This window comes from Budorcas taxicolor, chromosome 2 (genome assembly GCF_023091745.1).
Source record: "Budorcas taxicolor isolate Tak-1 chromosome 2, Takin1.1, whole genome shotgun sequence".
NCBI lineage: Eukaryota > Metazoa > Chordata > Mammalia > Artiodactyla > Bovidae > Budorcas > Budorcas taxicolor.
Genome location: NC_068911.1, coordinates 67,866,993 through 67,888,612, shown reverse-complemented (window position 1 = coordinate 67,888,612; position 21,620 = coordinate 67,866,993). Strand labels below are relative to the sequence as shown.

The following is a 21,620-nucleotide window of genomic DNA, read 5'->3' as shown; positions in this document are numbered from 1 at the left end:
ATCTACTGATAATTTCATTGAAGCAGCTTTCAGCCCTATCTCCCTAGAAATATCTGTACACGTCGGTCCTCTTCCCAAGTGGATAATTAACTTGTGGCCCGCACGAGGCAACCTCCCTTGTCTTTGTATCCCAGCGCTTTTTTCATAGTAAATGTTTATGGATAAGGATGAGTTGAGTGCAAAGATGTGAAGGCACAAAGGGGCGCAGGGACATACCCCCTCTCCCCGCGCCCCCACAGTATGGGGTGCCGTGTGAAGCCTGCGGCGGCCTGGCAGGGTTCCAGGGCGCGGGACGCAAGGTGCCCTAGGGGGCCAGCCCGGGAGCCGGAGCGCCCTCCCCCGCCTGGCTGTCTGGCGCGTCTGCGGGGCGGCCAGCCGGGCGGGCGTGCGGGACGCCTGCAGGGAGGCCCGGCGGTTCCGCGCTCGGAGGTAGGTGGTGCTGTTGCCGTGACTGTCTTCCTCATTGGCGCGGGGCGGAGAGGCGGAATGTTCAACTCCTGACTCGGGCGGAAGCGTGGGAGCCGCGCCGCGGGCAGCCGTCCCCTCGAACCCCGGTAGCCGTCCCTGCCCTCGCCGCGCGCGGGGCCTCGGCGCCCCCGGCTCTTGCTCGCGCCCGGCCTGGGAGCCAGGTAAGGGACCAGGCCGGAGGCCGCAGGGGAGAGGGCGGGGGGCAGGCCCATCGCGATCGCGACTCGTCCCGGCGTCGCGGGCCCAGGCCCTGCCGCGGTCCGGGCCCCCGCGGCAGGACCCCCGCCCGATCCGGAGCCGGCGTGCCGGGCTCCCGCGGCCTTGCGCAGCCGGGAGCGGCTCGGGAAGTTCGCGCGGATCCGATGCAGAAGTTGGCGCCCGGAAGAGTGGGGCGCAGCCGGGGCGTCTCCGGCCGTCTCGGCCAGCCGTGCGGCGCCTCCGGGTCGCCGCTTTCCCTCCCCGGACGCCAGAGCGCCGGCCTCGCCGGCGGTGACCCGAGCGTCTCTCGCGAGGCGAGGCGCGAGTCTCCCAAATCAGCGCAGGGTGCAGGCCGCTTCCCGGCAGAGGTGTTCGCGGGCGAGGAGAGCCCACTAACTTCTGCTTTCCTGCCAGCCGGCCCAGGAGCTCGCATCCCGCCAAGGGCGACCGCGCCAGCCCTGCGCCGTGAGCGTGGAGCCCGCGCCCTCCCGCACCTCGAGGGGCCCCTGAGCCTTCCGCGGGCGCCAGGGTGGCCCCTTTGCCGACCCGCTGGCGTCTCGGATTCCTGGGCCCGGGGAAGTGCACCAGGCCTGGGGGTAAAGGCTGAGGCGGCCGCCAAGCCGCGTTGGCTCCTGACAGCTTGCAGACAAACTTTTAACACAAAACTGACCAGAGGACATCGAGTTGCTTACTGAACGGGGCAATCGTTGTTAGAGTGCTGAAAATGTTCGTTTCTGATGCGCCTCTGGGTCTTGCATAAGCACTGTTCATGGGGAAACTTAATTACTATTTTTGTTACTTTCTTTAATAATGAAAGCAACACCATTTAGTGTCCTATTCCAGTGATATTACAATAAGCAGCTTCTCATGAATGATAGTGAATTAGAATCGACTTACAGAATTAATTCGATGATTTTTGAGCTAAGGTGGTTGTTAAAGTGTATTCATATTTTAACCTTAAAGCTGTTCTAGGAGAAACCTTGCTCTCCTGACCCTCCGTTGAAATGAACAGCTAGGATTCCATGGAACCAAACCGACAGACATATTTAGACAAAATGTAAACAAGAAATCCAAGACAGTTAATGTCTTCTTTGTAGTAGGCCCATCTCCACAATGAAATATCATGTCGTTTTTTGACTTTCAAAAAATATGGAATGGCTTCATTTTAATTATAGTTTTAGTCATTTGTGGAGCCTTTCTTTGTTTTCTGTTCCTCTACAATAGTGAGAGATTTGGGAGATTGTAAATGAATGCGAATTTAGTTTGTTTGGAAAGAGGGAATTAACATAAACATAGTCTTTTAGAGCAATGTGTACTGTTTAATCTTTCGCAATTTAATTTTTATTATAACTTTTTGGAGGTTATTTTGAGAGTTTTTTTAAACTGGAAAATATTTTTGTTTATATCAAAAGTTTTAGTGGTAATAATTCCAGAGTAAATGACCATAATGGAAAGGGCATTTTTTTCTTATCTAGGAAAGCAAACAGATGATTGATCTCTTTTCCTTATTCTTTCAGGGAACACATAAGGACAAATTAAAAAGAGAGAAATATCCAAATATTAAGCACTGAGGATTTGGATCTAAAAATGGATGGTCAAAGATCTTGGGAACTAAGGGACCTTCTTGCCAAATAAGGATACTTGGCAGGCTACACTGTGTATTTTAAGTTAGCACAAGCGTGAGTGTTATTGGCAATATATTGGCTGAGTGCCTATCTGGAAAGAGCAGTGAAACTGACTTTGATAGGGCTTCAAAATTATAAACAGGAGTTAAGAGGGGCATGGAGTGAATAATCTGGTCATCAGAGAAAACACTGGAGAAATTACAGTGATGTTTTATGAAAAGGGGTCAGACATGGAGTGAAACTATTAGTGTGGAGTGAAAGAGAAAGAAAATAGTTGATTTTAGAAATTGTTAGATTCAGAGAAAAGAAAGAGAATCAGTGATTAAAAAAAAAAAAAAAAACAGAGAAGAGTGTTTGTGGTGATATAATCCTTCTTGGAATAAGATAGCCTTATATATGTATCCAGAGATGTTGGAAATCAAAATTAATTTGCATCATTTACTTTCCATTTTATTTGACCCAGGACAGATTGACAGAGAGGGTGTCCTGTCTATCTGAATGCAGTAGAAATAGCTTGGGCACCTTTTGGTATACTGCAGGGATCATTTAGGCTACTTCTTGTGTGGCTATTAACCTTGCCCCACTACACACAAATAAGCAGAGTTCCAGCTGTGACCAGAAAACTGTACCTGGTAAGGAAAGAGAGCTATAATGCTCGAGCTTAGATTGGTTTGACTGATATGTGGGTGCTTTTGTGTCAGACCATCCTATGGACAGCTGAACCATCGATTATGCCCTAATAGCAGTTAAATAATCCCACCACAGTAGAAGATGCTGTGAGAACAATGCAGCCAGGCCTTTGACATCCTAATCCCAACATCACGATGGCTTCTAGGAAATTAAAGCCTCATGTTGAACTTTAGGTAAATGGTAAGCAATCTAATAATTACTAGAGTAAGAAAAGAGTTTGTTTAAAGGGAGGGAAAGAAAAACACAAGTTAGAAGGAGAAGGCGGAATCATAGCATGGGGAAAATATGGTGGAAAAAATGCTGTGACTTTGAACTCAGACCTGAATTTGAATCTCAGCTGTGTCATTTTTAAGTTAGGCAACTTTTACATGCTTGATCCTCAATTTCCTCACATGCAAATTGGGGACAGTAATCCCTGCTTCATAAGGATATGAGACAGCACATGGAAATGCTTCAACCAGCGCCCGAAACTTTAGCCGCCATCACTAAGTGGTAGAGAAGGGGTTTTCCACATTCTCAAGTTATACTCAGAGAAAGCTGCCTGTCTCACCTGTTCCCAGCTAAGGCTTGCCCTTGGTAGCCTGCCCTATTTCCAGATTATACTAATGTGTACATGGAGGGCTAGCAGATTTTCATAACTATTTTCTTGCTTTGCATATAAGGATTTCTAAAGCAGCTTTGTGCATACCTCTGGGTTTATACACGATTTATACACAGCTTTGTAATATTCTTGGGGAGGGGGAGGAGAATCTGAAAATTGGTGCATTTAAATTTGAAGAATTTCAGAGCTACAGGAATAGTGGTTGATTATGACCTAGAAGACCAATGTTGGAACCATTCTTACAGCTAATTTTGAGCGCAGATTACCTTCAGGGACCAACATTCTTTATGGACTCATCTCTGGACCTCCAAAGAAGAAAATTGAAAAGAGAAGGCAAGGGTTGCTGCCTGAAGATTATGGAGTAAATCTTTGCTGATTGAACTTTTCTACTAAAATGTAGAAAAGTTCCCCTATTTAGGGGAAGAATGTATTCCTTCAGGGATCTGTAGGTATAACCATAAATACTTCTGGTATAAGCAAGCACTTTCTCTCAGATCTTGCATTTAATCTTAAAAATTTATGTGACCTTGGCATTCTTTTCTGTACTATTTGACTTATTGAACAAACCAATACAAATGCCAAGCATGTTTCTTCCCCCAAATCTTAAAAAGAAAAATCAGTGCTGTAAGATGTATGTTTGTTCATATACCTTCTTCACAGTGCTGGGTACTCCTCCTGAGGGAGCACCCACATTTGAGGAGCTTGAGCCTGGTTCTGGTAAATGGTACTGCATCACTGAGCTTCACAGCCCAGCATGCTGCATGGGGTAATGCAATTCCATTATGCTGAGAAAAGAATAGCGTACATCGACATCCAAAGAGTTTTTATTTTCTGTGGTCACACTGGGGCTTTCAAGGTCAGAAAAGCTCTTTGCTTTGGAAGTCAAGAAGAGGGAGAGATAGTTGTGGGATAGAAATGTAAAATACAGTTTCACCTTCTCAGCCAGTTTAGGAGGGGAAATATAGGAGGACAGCCCAATCATCTCCATTAATCCCGTCACTGACTTTGATCACCGTGTTCCTCCAGGAGGGAGGAGGCTCTCTGTGTCAGGTTCCTGACTATATCCCTAAGAAGGGAAGGGAGAGGTCAGTTAGTCATGGTGAACTCACAGGGTTGGAGTGGGTCTTTACGAAACTCTTCATTCCTCCCCTAGTCTCCTCCCCAACTCCCCTTGAACATGCTCAGTGATAAGGAACTCACTACTAAACAGGGTGGCATATTTTCTTGTTAGGCAGCTCTGATAACCCTGAATTCCATCTGTAACTTGTCTACAGATAGTGTGGCCTCTGGCTCTGTGATACATACTGTAGAGTCTTCCTTTGGGCTTATCTAATTTTAATGCCCCGGGTTTTGTTTGTTTGTTTTCATGTTGCTTCAAGGTTACCAAGTTTTAACTCTCATACTTCCCCTTCTCAGGGAACCTTCATTCTAGGTTTGTCCAAAATTGTACTCAGCCAAGAAGGTGAGATACTTTCTATTTGACAAGAGTAGAAATAAGAATAGAAACAAGAGCTGAGTAGAAGCAGGATCTTGAATGGGTGGGCTTATTGACTGAGTAAATCTTTCTTACTTATTAGCAACTGCTTTCTCCCCACCCCAACCTACACCCCCAAGACCTATGAATTCCTCTTCTAGCCGACTCATAGAAATATGCCCAGTTTACGCTTTTTTGCTATAGTCAGACTCTGACCTCCTTCTCTTCCTCAGGCCTCCAATCATTCAGTGCTCAAAACTTGTAATCGTTTGACACAAGGCACCGACCCGTGTCCTGGGTTGTACCTACTCGGAGTTTCCTAGCTAGGCTTCTGTTTGAGCATGGGCACATTTCCACAGGGCATCTCTGGGCATCAGTACCCCTTCTCCCTACATTTCTGTTCCTCATGTGTTTTGCTTCTAGTAACATTTCTGGCAAAAAATATGTCATGGAAGTCTCTTTTCTTTAACTGAAGTATTTAACCTGTGCTTCAAGTAGAGGTTTATGTTCAGTTCAGTTCAGTTGGCCAGTCGTGTCTGACTCTTTGCCACCCCATGGACTGCAGCACGCCAGGCCTCCCTGTCCATCACCAACTCTTGGTGTTCACTCAAACTCATGTTCATTGAGTCGGTGATGCCATCCAGCCATCTCATCCTCTGTCGTCCCCTTCTCCTCCTGCCCTCAATCTTTCCCACCATCAGGGTCTTTTCAGATGAGTCAGCTCTTCGCATCAGGTGGCCAAAGTATTGGAGTTTCAGGTTCAACATCAGTCCTTCCAGTGAACACCCAGGACTGATCTCCTTGCAGTCCAAGGGACTCTCAAGAGTCTTCTTCAGCACCACAGTTCAAAAGCATCAATTCTTCGGGGCTCAGCTTTCTTTATAGTCCAACTCTCACATCCATACATGACTACTGGAAAAACCATAGCCTTGACTTGATAGACCTTTGTTGGCAAAGTAACGTCTCTGCTTTTTAATATGCTGTCTATGTTGGTCATAACTTTTCTCCCCAGGAGCAAGTGTCTTTTAATTTCATGGCTGCAGTCACCATCTGCAGTGATTTTGGAGCCCCCAAAAATAAAGTCTGCCACTGTTTCCACTGTTCTGCATCTATTTGCCATGAAGTGATGGGACCAGATGCCGTGATCTTTTATTTATGTTTATATTATGTTTATGTTATTTAGGAGATTTATGTATTTATGTGATAAAGGAGAGAGTGGAAAGGAAGTGGACCAATAGCTGTTCTAGGTTTTAGACTTTTAAAGCTGGCTTCTCTTAGATACCCAGATCCTCTTCATGGTGCCCTGCAACCTGTTCTAGACAAGATAGTCTGCTTTCTGTTGGCAGCCTTGGAGGAAGGAAGGCAACAGCTAGGGTAGACACAGTACTGGTTAGTTCTCTTCATACCTAGTCTCTAGCTAGTCTTCTAGAACTTATCTATCATAGCAGAATAGCAGTCCTGTTCAGGAACAGAATCTCTGCATCCTTGATCTTGATGTTATAAACAAGTATATCAAACCCAGAGCTTTCCTCCTTTTTGAAAAAGACTTGCAGAAAAAAAAAAAAAAAGAATTGCAGAACTGTAATCCAAGTGGTATTGTTTTTATACACATGATGATAAAGCACATTTTTATTAGTTTATTCACTGATCTTCATTAAGGAGGCTGAAATAATGCTAGCATAAATAAATACTAGGGCAGCAAGTTTGGCAAAGGAATTTGTTGAGGGTTGGGGTTTTTTTTTTTGTCATATTCAGGTCATGACAAAACAAATGAATTTTTTTTTTCTATATTGTATCAGAAAATAAACTTTTAACTTTACTTTTGTGAAGAGAGGAAATAGAGTAGTATAAGTAAAGGATAGAGAAAGGATCTGAATTGAGAAATAATAGGCCTATATAAACCTAAAAGATAAAAAAATCCAGAAAAAGTCCAAGAGTCTATTTTCTAATAAAGTTAATCCTTTTATAAGTAGATTTAATTTTTTTTAAATTAACCAGTCCATCCTAAAGGAAATCAGTCCTGAATATTCATTGGAAGGACTGATGCTGAAGCTGAAACTCCAATACTTTGGCCACCTGATGTGAAGAACTGATTCATTCGAAAAGATCCTGATGCGGGGAAGGATTGAAGGCGGGAGGAGAAGGGAATGACAGAGGATGAAATGGTTGGATGGCATCACCGACTCAATGGATATGAGTTTGAGTAAACTCTGGGAGTTGGTGATGGACAGGGAGGCTTGGCGTGCTGCAGTCCATGGGGCTGCAAAGAGAGGATTAAGAAAAATAAAACATACACAAAGAAACTTAGATACTATAATAAGGATTTAGGGGATCAATGATACAGTAATCTATTTTTGCTCTGCAAAACTAATGGAGATATAATATAGAACAATTCTGAAAACAAGGAGAGGAAAAGTATTGAGGAAAGCAATCCTAACTACAAAGGCTGAAAAGTAGATGGTTAAATATGATATCAAGCTTTCTTAAAATAATTAGGTAGCCAGTTTCCATTTATTGAGTATTATGTGCTGTGTGTCGGAGAAGGCAATGGCACCCCACTCCAGTACTCTTGCCTGGAAAATCCCATAGGCGGAGGAGCCTGGTGGGCTGCAGTCCATGGGCTTGCGAAGAGTCGGACACGACTGAGCGACTTCCCTTTCACTTTTCACTTTCATGCATTGGAGAAGGAAATGGCAACCCACTCCAGTGTTCTTGCCTGGAGAATCCCAGGGACGGGGGAGCCTGGTGGGCTGCCGTCTATGGGGTCACACAGAGTCGGACACGACTGAAGCGACTCAGCAGCAGCAGCAGCATGTACTGTGTGCAGGGCCCTGTGCAAGGCCTTTCACAGCATCTCCCGCTTCGCAACAGCCGCATGGAATGGGTATTACTGCCGGGGAGAAAACTGCTCAGAGAGGCTCGGTGTCCTGCCCAAGGCCCAACAGCTGGTCAGTGCAGATTTGCTACTAGAGCTAACTGGGTCTTTCTCTTGGATCAAAGCTATGTTGTGTTCAAATATCTGTTACTTGGAAATAAGACTTAAGAAGTCAAATAATACTGTGCAAACATGTAACTTTTGGACTATCAGTTTTTAAATGTTTGGTAACAGAACAGATATTTCATTTATTGGGTCTGGAAATACCATGGTCTTGAGAAGAGTGATTGATTCAAGGTTACTAAGAGGTAGAGGCAGAGTTTTTATTTTTTTTTGGCTGTGCTGGGCAGTTTGTGGGATCTTAGTTCCCTGAATCCGTGCCCTCTGCAGCAGAAGTGCAGAGTCCTAACCATTGGACTGCCAGGGAATTCCCTAGAGGCAGAATTCTAACTCACATCTATCTCATTCTAAACTTTATGGGTTTCTTTTTTCCTCTTTTTCAAAAATCCAGGACAAAAGTCCATTTTTTTTTGGACTGGAAGGCTAAAAACTTTGAAAAGTAAAATAATTTTCCCTTTAAGGTTTTCTTCCTATAGTTCTACTTTTGATAATAAGCTGATGGTACTATTTATGCTTTCAGCAATTAATAGTTTAAAAATATATTTAAATTTTAATTTAATGAAAACAAAAAAATGTTTTGGTTGCACCCTGTGGCTTGCAGGATCTTAGTTCCCTAGCCAGAGATTGACCCTGGGCTTCAGGCAGTGAACATGCGGAGTCCTAACCACTGGATGACCAGGGAATTCCCTAAGGAAATTTTTAAACATTAAAAAACTGTTACCACTACTAACATAGTAGTTCTACTACTAAAGTAGTTACTAAAGTCATACCACTTGAGGACTCTAGTGATTTGATTCAACCTCTGAGTTAGTGATTTTCAGTATTTTCAGAGTTGTGACGCTCTCTTATGCTTTCATTTTTGTCATATCCCTGTTCTAACTTACTCTTCAGTGCTCTGCGGTAGATACTTAGCATTAGCATTTAAACACAGCTTTGAGAGTTTATGAAACCAGAGTTAGGATGCTACAGAATCAGGACTGGGAATTATTGCATGGAGGAAAGTTGTCTTTCTTGTGTAAAAGCAATTATTTTAACATCGTAGAATGACAGCATCATTTGATTGGGTGTACTATGTAAATACATTTATATGGATGACTTTTATTAAATTCTAGTGTCTTCACTGGAGAATACACCTAAAACTTTAGAACATAATTTGATCAGGTAGCAATCTTCCCCAAGATGCTCTAAGTATAATTAATCTGCAACTCTGATTATCCTTTCTTCTGGTCATAAATCGATCCTCTTAGAATAATGATTTTCAAGGAGGGAAAGCTCAAAGGGAAAAGGAAATATATGTGGTCAGACAGTCATGTAGATGGCAGTGGGAATCTCAGTCAGGCTCTTTAGCTAAGCCCATGATGCTTTGCCAAGCTTACTGGAGTGAAACCTGTATTCATACACCCCAGAATTTTTAGTCTCTTTGGTAATCAGATGGTACTTAATTTTTTATGGTCCCAATAAAACACTCCAGTAATTATATAGTTCCATTCATACACAGCCAGTTTCCAAAAGGCAGGATGTATCACAAAGTGAGTAACAGTGATTCTGGGAAGAGCTGACTGGTTGCCTCATCTCAGAGTGAAGATCCTGAGAACTATGCTTCTCAGAGGTCTGCCTCTCTCTGGTACCTCCGGGTCAGTTTCAGATGGGACTGATCCTGCCTCAGGTTACCCTGGACTTGCTCTGTACCAGAGGGTTCGGATTTATTCGTATCGATCTCATCCTGGTTCAGATCCCTGTTTGTTCTGGAAGAATTTCCTCCCTCCTCTTCCACCTTCCTCATCTTCTCTCCATCCTTCTCCTCGTCCTCCAGTCTCAGAGACCTAACCCTAGAGATCCCAAATATACTCTTCTTAGTCTCCCAGAAAGCCTAGGCAGCTGTTTCCAGATCAGGATTTGCTTCAGAATCCTTTGGAGGGCACTTATAAAAACTACAGTTCTCAGATTTTACTTAATCTGATTGTAATCTTTTTTTTTTTAATTGTTATCTTTCCAGCTGCAAATGGTATAACAGGAATAGCCAGAAGTTATTTGATTGGTTTTTGATTCATTCATTCAACACATATTTTTGAATGGAATAGGTGTGATGTGCTGGCTACATAGTAGCTACTGAAGATTCATATGAAAATAGAAATGTGTTTCACTTTTAAAGAATTTATAGTCTGGTGGGAAGTAAGTGGGAAAGATGAAAGGATAAAGAAAGGGGCTGTGGCACAGAAAAAGGAGAATTAACTGTGCTCATGGGGCTCAGAGGAGATGGTCAGGGACATCACTGGGCAGGCAAAGGCATTCAGAACTGAAACCCTAGCCTGGGCAGAGGTGTGAAGATGGGAAAGCATGTTCTGGGAATTGCAAATATGTCCTCCTGTGTGTCTAGGGGGCTGGAGGAGGAAATAAGAAGTAAGAATGGCTATAAGTGGTAAAGAAAGATCACAAGGAAATTTTCTGGAATTAAAAGCCATGAGTCACAGATGGAGAGTATACTGAATATGCCACCAATGAATGAAAAAGACTCACTCCTAAGCATATCCTATTAATTTCAGGATTCTAGGGTTGAATACCAGGTCCTAAATGATTTCAGAAAGGAAAGAATAATGTAAGCAGAATTGGTAACCAGAGTAACTTCAGACTTGCTCTACAGACACATTAGAAACTAGATGAGTATGAGGTAACAATTTTGAAATCATCAGGAAATAATTTCCTACCTGAAATTGCATACTACCAATCAAGACATTTGAAGACATATGGATTCTCCCCGCAAAACTGCATTCTGGGCACTCTGCTCAGGTAGCTAATGGGAGATGTGCTCTGTCAAAGTAAGAGACTAAACCAAGAAAGGGAAGCCAGGAGTTCCCACAGAGGAAGAGGTGAAGGATGTGGAGGATGATGGACAAGCCAGTGCAACCAGACCTGGAAAGCCACTGCTTCAGCCAAACTGCTCAAGGTGAAAGGTATGGGAGAAGTGTTTCCTAGAAAAAAATAGACCCTCCTCCCCTGTTACCTGATGTTTTTACTTTACTGAGAGGAGTTTTGCAGTTCAGAGAGTTTGAGGTGAATACGTTTTAGATGTATACAAAGCTAAGTGAAGTGAAAGTCACTCAGTCGTGTCTGACTCTTTGTGACCCCATGTACTATACATATACAGTCCATGGAATTCTCCAGGCCAGAATACTGGAGTGGGTAGCCTTTCCCTTCTTCAGGGGATCTTGCCAACCCAGGGACTGAACCCAGGTCTCCCGCGCTGCAGGTGGATTCTTTACCAGCGGCTAAACAAACAGCAAAAACCAAACCGAACAACTAATAACTCAGGGAGAAATGAACAATTATCCAAGAAAGAAAAAGTCATTGAGTCCTGCTCAGCACTCTCAGGAATAATGTTTACCTTGCCAGACTGCTGTAAACAGTGAATATTGACTTAACCGAATGTCACAGTAGAGCCGGACGCTGGGAGGATAGGGCACGTGTGACGTGTTTGATGTAAGGAGGTGAAGGATGGGGGATGAGAGCTAATCTTTTTCTTCCACAGGGAGAAGTGAATAGGTAATAACTAAAATGGAGCAATCAGGAACTAGCTATATAAACACACTTTTAGGAATGTACTAATAGATATAAAAATATCATATGAAATATAAATATCAGAATAAAATCCTAAGTGAGTTGAAATTAGTTCCCCCTGAAGAGAGAATTGGGTGTGGGGAGGGGTAGGACAGGGGAGTTCTAGTTTTCATTTTTTTTTTTGATAAAAGTAAAAATGGTAGAAATATAGTATTTATAACACTGAGGGACTCTTACAAGCAGTATTTTGCATTTTTTTGAACAAACATTTTGCAGATAAGAACAAACTTGCATGTTCTATGTACCTATCTTTGGCATGGTCTTAAATTTTGTATTTTGGGGGGTCTTTTTTTTTTTCTCTAATTAACAAAATATGAATCGAAGCAAAAGTTAGGTAACATTTTTGCCTCAAATATGTACTGACTGTATTTTGATACTATATTTACTTATGTAGATTCTAAAGCTATCTTTTAAACTTCAGAGGATAAACAGTCTTCTCTCTTGCCTTCATCCCAAAGTAGAGTCAATTTTGACTTCACTTAAGAAATCAGCATTCTTCAGTGACCTGATGCTCCTAAAATGGATTGGCTAGTCAGCAGCACATTAAGATCTATAATAGATATGAATTTGTACTATCATGTGTAATAGATATAAATTGCCCCTCCTCCTTTTTCTTTTGAAAATAATCAGATTCCACAGAAAAGTAGTAGAACACCCACATACTTGGCACCGAGATTCACCAGTTCTTAACATTGAGCTGGATTTGCCTCTTTCCTTTCTATACCCATTCACTTTATTTTTTGGAGGGTGAAGGGGAGTTGAACTATTTTAAATTAAATTTGAGATATCATACTTTGATATAGCACCCAGTATATCTTCCAAGAACAAGGACATCCTTCTAGAAAGCCAAAACCAAAATACCATTATTTGCCATGCAGAAAATAGTATTATCTAATGTATCTAGTTAATATTCAAATTTCCCTAAAATCCTCATAATTGACTTCTGCACTTTTGAGGGGATCCAAAATCTAGTCAGTGATCATGCATTGCATTTAGTCATGTTTCTTGAAGTCTTCCATATACTAGAAGCTTCTCTGCCTTTTAAATCATGACTTTGACTGTTATGAAGAGACCAGGGGAGTTGTTTTGTAGAATGTCCGGTACATATGGGTTCATCTTTTTGCTCCCTCAGTATAAGATTCTGATTTACAATTTGGGAAGAACATGTCTAAAAACTTCTTTATCCATCTGCTTTTTTTGCGGGTTCAAAATTTTAGACCTTCTTGTTCTTGGTTGTAGGTTTTTGTTTTGTTTTTCCTGCTAATCTGTGGTTAGGCATAGGGTGTGAAGAATTACCCCTTACCTGGAGAACAGTGAAACTCCTTAGACTGCAGAAAATATCACTGTCATCTCTGTGAAAGGTAATCTGTTCCTCTGGAAACAAGCATAATTTTTTTTTTAAAACATTCTTGGGAGAGATCACTGGATGACTTAATATATTGTAGTCAAGGGCAAATTTTCTGCTCTTTAATTAAGTTCTGCCACAGGACACAGTCCAGGGAGCCACTTCTGGAAAACACTTGGCCAGCTCTTCTCTCATCCCAAAGCTGACCACTTGCTTTTGGAATCCCAGCCCCGAGCGTGCGTTCTGTTTGCAGTGTTTGGGCCCTCCTGTGCCAGCATGCTCAGATGCTTAGGTTATGTATATTTTATGTTAAGTGAGTACAACGCAGAGAGATGGCATGCCTCAGATGCCAGAAGAGCTGTGCAAGCCTCCTGCCGAGAGCACACTTCCCGTTTGTCTTTGCGGTGGGAGAGAGACCTGGTTACACGGTAGCCTTTAGGCAGAGCTGCTGGGGATGTGCAGGAAGTGCTGTTGCAGGCTTTGTCGGGGGCGGAAATCTGAGCCATTTCTCTGGGGACAGCTGTGTTTCAGAGTCTGGACAGGTTGCTGTTGAATTTTGCTCGGGCTACCAGGGTAAGTGTTTTCATGTTGATTTGTTTATACTTCTGCTTTTCTTCCTCCTAAGTCATCAAGGCTCTTTGTGGGAGCACCACAGGACTTGGTATACATTAGCTAAAGTGGAATTCAGAGGTTTCATTCTAGTGTTTCTAATCCAGCTTTTTTTTCCCCTTTCCCTCTGCAGATTTTGTGGAAGTATAATACTTTGTCATTATGAGATGTCGTCTCTCGGTACCTCCTTTGTGCAAATTAAATTTGATGACTTGCAGTTTTTTGAAAACTGCGGTGGAGGGAGTTTTGGGAGTGTCTATCGAGCCAAATGGATATCACAGGACAAGGAGGTGGCTGTAAAGAAGCTACTCAAGATAGAGAAAGAGGTAAGGTCTTTTCCTGCTATCAGAAGTGGTCATGATAGCACTTATGTAAGCTTTTCAACCTACAGTCAGAGGTCACAGGCTGCCAGGGACCTAGCAGAGCCTTCGGGGCTGACCCACGAGGCTGTTTCCCAAATTTCCATTCTGGGAGCCCCATAAATAGCAATCAGTGCCACGTGTGCTGTAGGGTTGAGATTTACTAGGGGTCATCTGAACTGAGAGGATTTCTTTCCATGGCGTGCAAGACCGAATGTTCTCTGAGCTCTTGTCCTGGGGAGGTGAGCGAGCGCTCAGGTCTTCCCAGACTTTAGGCTTTGCCCTGGGTCAGCCAAAAGGGGTCAGTAAAGAGTACTGTGTAAAGTTTTCATCCCCTTTCCACTTTCTGGTGAATTTGTGGTCCCCAGGACTTGTCTTTTTGAAAAACAAAAAAAGCATTATTTCTCCACTGAAATAGAAGCAATACCAGCTTCTTGGATTTCACCCCTACTTGAAGTGCAGAGTGATGGGCTTCGTTTAATAAAAGTGCTACGCAGAGAGCTGCTCCACTTGTAAAACTGGAAAAAACATTTTGACTTTCAGAGTCTGGAATTGGCGCTGGTCCTAGTGGAGCTCAAAAATTGTACACAGGCCCTTCTTCTTTCTTAGGAAAGTGACACAGCATCGTCCCCACGTTCAGTTTGGTACCCAAACCCCACAGTAAAGCTAGCTGCAGAGATGACTTGCAGGAGCTCAGGGTGTCAGTAACTTTAAATAGCTACCCTCTGGAGTTTGCTTTGGTCAGTTCTATTTATGCTGTGTTTTGGCTAATTATTGTTCTTTTCAGTATGTTTTTAAAGTGAACTTTTCCATAAATATCCTTTAATCTCCCTGAATGATTTCCTTTTTATCATCAACTGCTGTCAGGGAACCACAGCAGTTGATTCAGAAAGGAAACCGAAATGGCCAAAATAGAAAGCGCTTTGTGTCGTTCCCTCCCAGCACTGCTTTGTGACTGTGTGACCAGCAGTTGTGTTTATGATTTGTGAACCCAAGCCAGAGGACTATGATACCTCTGCCTTGGGGTATCTGTAGGTTGCAGAAAGCATTAAGAAGTGATAGCTTTTAAAGCGAATGTGTGCTCCAAACCAAAAAGCTACTATGTAGAAAAAGTTTTCTCCCAGTCATGTGGTGATCAACAAATTTTTAAATAGTAGCCAAATAATAAAATTATTTTTTACTCTGGAGTTGAACCTATCTTTTTTTTTTTTTTTTTTAATCTGGTGAACTCTTGAGCCCTTTATAGGCAGGCATTGTTGTACTCATTCTGTAGGTTGGGAAACAGAGCTTTGCGAAACATGTACAACTGCCCCAGTAGGGGTGGATGAAATCCAGATTGGACCCCCTATTCTCTAGTTTTTAATTCTGAAACCTCTAGTTTGACCAGGTAAGAACAGATAATAAACCAGTCCCATCAAATTTATATTCAAAGAAGTATATAAGTCTGCTAATATTTTTAAGCATCATACGACTTCAGTACAGTGAACATGTTCTTAACGTGATTGTTGGATATGAGAAAGACTTTGAGACGTGAAACAAGTTTTGATAGGAAAATAGTAATTGCAAGCCATTCACTCCACCACCATCCATACCCAGTACCATTTTTTACTGTCTGAGAGAGAACCAGGAGAATGACAGAGGGAAGCACACGAGTGAAAGCAGGAAGTGGAAACTGCCAAATCCTGCTCCTGTATAGATATTTAACTTGAGTGCCTATCACTCAGAATTGGAGCTGATTACAGCAAACCACAGGAGCACGCCTCATAAACTTCTAAGTAGGAAAAACAGAAACTCAGTTTCAGCTTTGGGGCTCGGTTTAGCCAGTGACTGTGAGTGATACAGACGTACGCTAAGTTATTGCAAAGTGTCTCCACACTTACTGACTTAATGTGTGTTCAAGATGTAAATAATTTTGACTAGGGGTTGGCAGTTATTGGAAAGGAAATATGCATTTCTTATGTAAATGTTTGTTATACTTTATGAACTATGTGTTGGCTTGGTGGCTAGATGTTTTCTCAGTGATAAGATAAAAGTTATAAGCTCTGGATTTTTTTCAGTTTATGGATTCAGTCCTGTGTCACTTGGTCATTTTTGCGAATGAGTTTTAGAAACAATGGAACATTTAATAACATATTTGTCCCTCATGGAACTCTTTAAAAATGACCTAATGTCTGGTTAAATATATATATGTTTTGTGAAAGGTAGAAAAAGTTTATATAGAACTCTTTAATTCTGCTTATGTGGGCATTTAGAGGAATGCTGTTTATTTTCACTTTTATTTGTAGACCTCTAGTTTAGTGAGTATATGCTACTTTTCTGATTTAGAAAAAAAAAAAAGAAAAATGGCATTTACTTAAAATTTTGGTAGTTCCTTACAACTTAGTTTTTTTAAATATTCATCCATTTGTTTTGTAGATTCTACCTATAAGTGATAGCAATAGGATTTAACTCTGTGTAACTCATTTCACTAAGCTCTAGGTCCATCCATGTTGTTGCAGTTGGAAAAATTCCATTCTTTTCTATGACTGAGTAGTGTTCCATTGTACATATAATATATACCACATCTTCTTTATCCATCCATCTGTTGATGGACACTTAGGTTGCTTCCATATCTTCTAAAACTTCATTGTTTAAAAAACCTTTACACCTAGTGAGAAACTAGAAGGAGGTACCATAAACTGTAGCATATCATTCCTCTAGAATCACAGCTAATTAACATTTTGCAACATTTACTTTCTCTCTATACATAATCAATTTGGGTATGTTCATACATATTTTCTCGGAGAAGACAATGGCACTCCACTGCAGTACTCTTGCCTGGAAAATCCCATGGACAGAGGAGCCTGATAGGCTGTAGTCCATGGGGTCGCTGAGAGTCAGACATAACTGAGTGACTTCACTTTCACTTTTCACTTTCATGCATTGGAGAAGGAAATGGCAACCCATTCCAGTGTTCTTGCCTGGAGAATCCCAGGGACAGGGGAGCCTGGTGGGCTGCCGTCTATGGGGTTGCACAGAGCCGGACACGACTGAAGCGACTTAGCAGCAGTATACATATTTTCTAGTGAACATAAGGGTAAATTGCAGATGCTCTCTACCTTTATCTCTAAATACTTTAGCTTCTCTGAAGAACACAACTCTAATGCAACTATTGGAAATTTAACACTGATTCAGTAGTACCTATTATACAAGTCTATTTTCAGATTTTTCCTATTGTCCCAATAATGGCTTTTTATGGCATTTTTTTTTTTCCCAATCCAGAATCACATACTGCATTTCATGGTAAATCTATTTAGTCTGTTTTAATCTGCAACAATTTCTCTGCCTTTCTTTGTTTTTTAAACTTTGACATTTTTGAAGTGTGCTGGGAAGTTTTTGTAGAATATCCATCATTTGGGGTTAATCTGATTTCCTTTCCCTCTCGCCTAGTTTAAGGTTATGTAGTTTTGATAGGAATGCTACATAACAACACATGTCCTTGGCAGATCTTAATGGAAGACCTATTATGTCAGTTTGTCCCATTATTGGTGACATTAATTATGAATCTTTGATTAAGAGAGGCTCACCCAATTTCTCCCCAGTAAAAATACCTGTTTTCTCTTCATAATTAATAATTAAGATATTGATAGATACTTTGAGGTTATGTAAATATCTTCCCTCAACAAATATTACCCAATGTCTTTAGCATCCATTGGTGACTCGTTTGAGTCAAATATTATTATGTTACAGTGTAGAAAGCAAAAGGTTCTGGCATAAATGAGAGCCTTCCTTCCTTTCTTCACTTGTTTATTGATTCATTTATTTATTTATTGCTTATTGATCCATTTTTTTATTGTTTCATTGTAGACTTAAGGATTCTTTTTCGAATTTGGAATGTTACAGTTCACTACTGTTGTTATTCACTTTCATGCTTAAATTGTTCCAGATTTAGCAAGTAAGAGTCCCTGCAGTTTGGCTCCTATGTCCTTTTGATGTGTCGCCATCATTTTTTTAGCCTTTCCTTACTCCCTGGCATGAAAAGATGCTCCAGGCTCAGTTAGTTCCATTCCTGGAGTCAGCCATTTCTTCAGGAAGCCCTGATTCAGGGTACCTGATGTGGGAGTATGATATTCAGAAACCTAGATTTGGCTAATAGGTTTGCTTATTGTAGACTGTTTAAAAAGGAGCCTTTGTCCTTTTGGGAGAACACATGGTCATAGATAACTTTTATTTATGGAAGCATTTAATTTCAATTTAAATATCATATATCTGGATAGTTATGAGCTGTGATATACTCCTATTAGAAATGTAAATTGATATATGTTTTGGGTAAAAGTTTAGCAAATATATAAAAAATCTTAAAATGTTTCCTTCCTTTGAGCCAGAAATTTACTTTGAGGACTTTATCCTGAGGAAGTAATTTGAGATATGCAGGAAGAAGGATCTAATAAGTTGCTTATTTCAAATAAATAATAAAGAATTGGAAATAATTCAAGTGCCCTACAAACAAATTATCTTTTAAATTATGCTGCATTCTTACCCTTCCTCCCCCCAAAATGTGAAAGGTGATGACTATGTTAATTAACATGATCATGGGAATCATATCACACTATACAGTACATACATATATTGAAATCATCATGTTGTATACTTTAAATATATTACAGTTCTACTTTTCAATTATACAGAAATGAATATGAAGAAAATTATGCCACATCTGTATAGTGGAATTCCATTGCATTTGGAAGACTACTTAAAAAGCTAGGAAGATACTCATAATATATTGCTAAGTGGTAAAAACAAGTTACAAAATAACATATACACTATCATCCAGGTGTCTTCTTGGTGTCTGTGTGGTATTTTTATTATACTTTCCTTTGTTTTTCATATTTTTCTATGCTGATTTCATATTTCTTTCCCCCCCCAACATTTTATTATGAAAATTTTCAAACGTAAAGAAAAGTTGAAAGGGTGAAATTGAACATCTATATGTCTACCCTGTAGGATCTGTTATTAGCATAAACACTCACTTTATCATATGTGTGTCTGTGCGTTCTTCCATCCATCAGTCCATTTTGATGCATTTCAAGATGAGTTGCAGGTGTCAGTCGTTTGCTTTTAAATATTTTAGTGTGTGTATTATTACCAGGGTTATTATGTGTTTGCAGGCTTGTTTTCTTTTGGGATAAAATTTGCATACAGTGAAATACGCATATCACTATGTTTTGACAAATGTAAACACAGTGTAACCCATATATTTACAGGAAAAAAAAATCAAAAAAAGTCATAGTTCTGACAACCCTTGTCACCTTCTAAGGACGCTCACGTGAGTTAAGTTTTTTATAAGCCGCTTTCGTAGGTCACAAATCTTCACAACTCACTAAGGTTTTAGTCTCCGCACGTGCTTTTTAAATGTTTAATGTTCGCGTCTCCTTGCTTTCTCATAGCAGTGCTGTAGGATTTTCAGTGGTAATTTAGTTTGTTTTTATTAGTTGCAGACTTACCTTTGGAGTGCTACTTATTTTTGTTAAAAAAGTTTTCAATAGGAAAAAATGGTTTGATCTTAAGCTCATATGCCAAAGGTAAGAAAAGAAGTCATTATTGTATCTTTTTGGTAAATTCCCAATGAGCTGAGATCAAACCAGACTGCTCAGGCAGAAATTGAAGCAAGGGGTGGAGAGGGCAGAGGAAGACACCATGGACCCCAGTGCCCTCTTTCCAACCCCCGACCCAGAGGAGAGCAGCCTCTGCACTAGTGGTTCATTATCTTCATGGTGTGAACCAGACAAGTCTGTACGTGGCACTTTTTTCCTGTCTGAGAGATGGAAGCCTGCAAGCATTTGTAATCTATTGATATTTAACCAAAGTAGGAAACCAGATTTAAGTATAAGATTTGAAGGAAACATTCTTCCCCAAAAGAATAAAAAGGAAGCAGAATCCTCAAAAGCTGAAATATGAGACCCTTTCTTCAATTGCCTTGCCTTTTATAAAACCCCACTTCCTTTATTAAAAAAATTTTTTTTCCTACCAAATTTGACTCTTCTGTGTGCGTGCGTGCTTGCTAAGTCACTTGAGTCGTGTCCAGCTCTTTGCAACCTCTTGGACAGTAGCCTGCCAGTATTCTCTTACCATGGGGTTATCTCCACAAGAATACTGGAGTAGTTTGCTATTTCCTCCTCCAGGGGATCTTCCCAACTCAGAGATCAAACCTGCTTCTCCTGCATTGGCAGGCAGATTCTTTACCACTAAGCCACCTGGGAAGCCCCTTTACCGTTGTAGAAATATTGAAAGCCAGATAAATTCAAGATTCAAAACTTTCCCACAGTGTAAACATTTATAGGTAGAGAGAAAAGATAAAAATATCAAAACTGGTCATAAGAACAGAACTCTCAGTAACTTTTTATATAAAGGGGGAAATACTGGTGTGAGATAGAAAATGCAATAGAAATTGAAACAGAACTCAGAAGGAACTTTAGTAAAAATAAGAGCTTTGATTATGTAGATTTTATCAACATGACAGCATTTAGTGATTCATAGAAGTATAGCTAATGTTGTTGCCATCTTATTAACTCTTGAGAGACCCTTTTTCCTCTTCTTTGCAGTTCTGTAGATGACCACTCCAGCGTACTTGCCTGGAGAATCCCAGGGACGGGGGAGCCTGGTGGGCTGCCGTCTATGGGGTCGCACAGAGTCGGACACGACTGAAGCGACTTAGCAGCAGCAGCAGCAGCAGCAGATGACTTTTTGGGCTTCCCTCATAGCTCAGTCAGTAAAGAATCTGCCTGCAATGCAGGAGACTCGGGTTCGATTCCTGGGTCAGGAAGATCCTCTGGAGAAGGAAATGGCAACCCACTCCAGTATTCTTGCCTGGAGAATTCCATGGACAGAGGAGCCTGGGGGGCTATAGTCCATGGGGTCGCAAAGAGTCGGACACGACTGAGTGACTTTCATTTCATTTCATTCATTTCAGCTGACGTTTTAGTGAATGAATTATTTGCATTCACTTAATTGTAGGAATGCTGTTTTACTGTTTTCCCCCATCTTTGAGCACAATAAAGAAGAATAACACTATTTACTTTCTTTGTAAATCCTCTTAGCGTGTCAATGTATCGGTGGGACCAATAGAAACAAAAATTAAACATCTTGGATACTTGATAAACGGCCGGCCGTTGAGTTATGGTATAGTTTCTGTGATAATTTGTCCAAAATGGTGCTCAAGAATTGCCACTTGGTATTTTTAAACATCAAGAGGGTGAACTTAAGGATGCCAGAGTTACCATTTTAAGTTGCTATTTCAGATGCCCCAATTCTTAGTGTCTTACTTATCTGTTACAGTATCTTCACATAATTAGTCTCTTCCTTTTCACTCAAAAGTCCCTTCATGAGTTATTATTAAGATAATCCCACCCAGGATTTTTCTGTCTCCAATCAGAATTTACCCATTCTGTGGTCTCTTCTTTTAGGTCAGTGGTTCTCAAAGTGTGGCCACTGGACCAGTAGCATCAAGCATCACTTGGAAACTTGTTACAAATGCAAATTCTTGGACCTCAGTCCACACCTACTGAGTCATGGGGGCCTGGGGCCTGGCAATCTGTGCTCTGACAGGCTTCCCACATGTTTCTGATGCCACTGGAACTTTAGGCTGTACCTAGCCCAGTCATG

General features: G+C 41.2%; 1 protein-coding gene across 1 annotated transcript in view; it reads left to right on the top strand.

Moving 5' to 3' along the window:
• Nucleotides 1-511: 511 nt before the first annotated feature.
• Nucleotides 512-21,620, top strand: part of MAP3K20 (mitogen-activated protein kinase kinase kinase 20) — a 167,998-nt gene continuing 146,889 nt past the window's right edge. Inside the window, exons 1-2 of the mRNA XM_052653665.1 lie at nucleotides 512-629; nucleotides 13,754-13,946. Of these exons, the coding sequence (XP_052509625.1) occupies nucleotides 13,788-13,946 (159 nt within the window). The 5' untranslated portion in view covers nucleotides 512-629; nucleotides 13,754-13,787. The remainder of the gene's footprint in view (nucleotides 630-13,753; nucleotides 13,947-21,620) is intronic.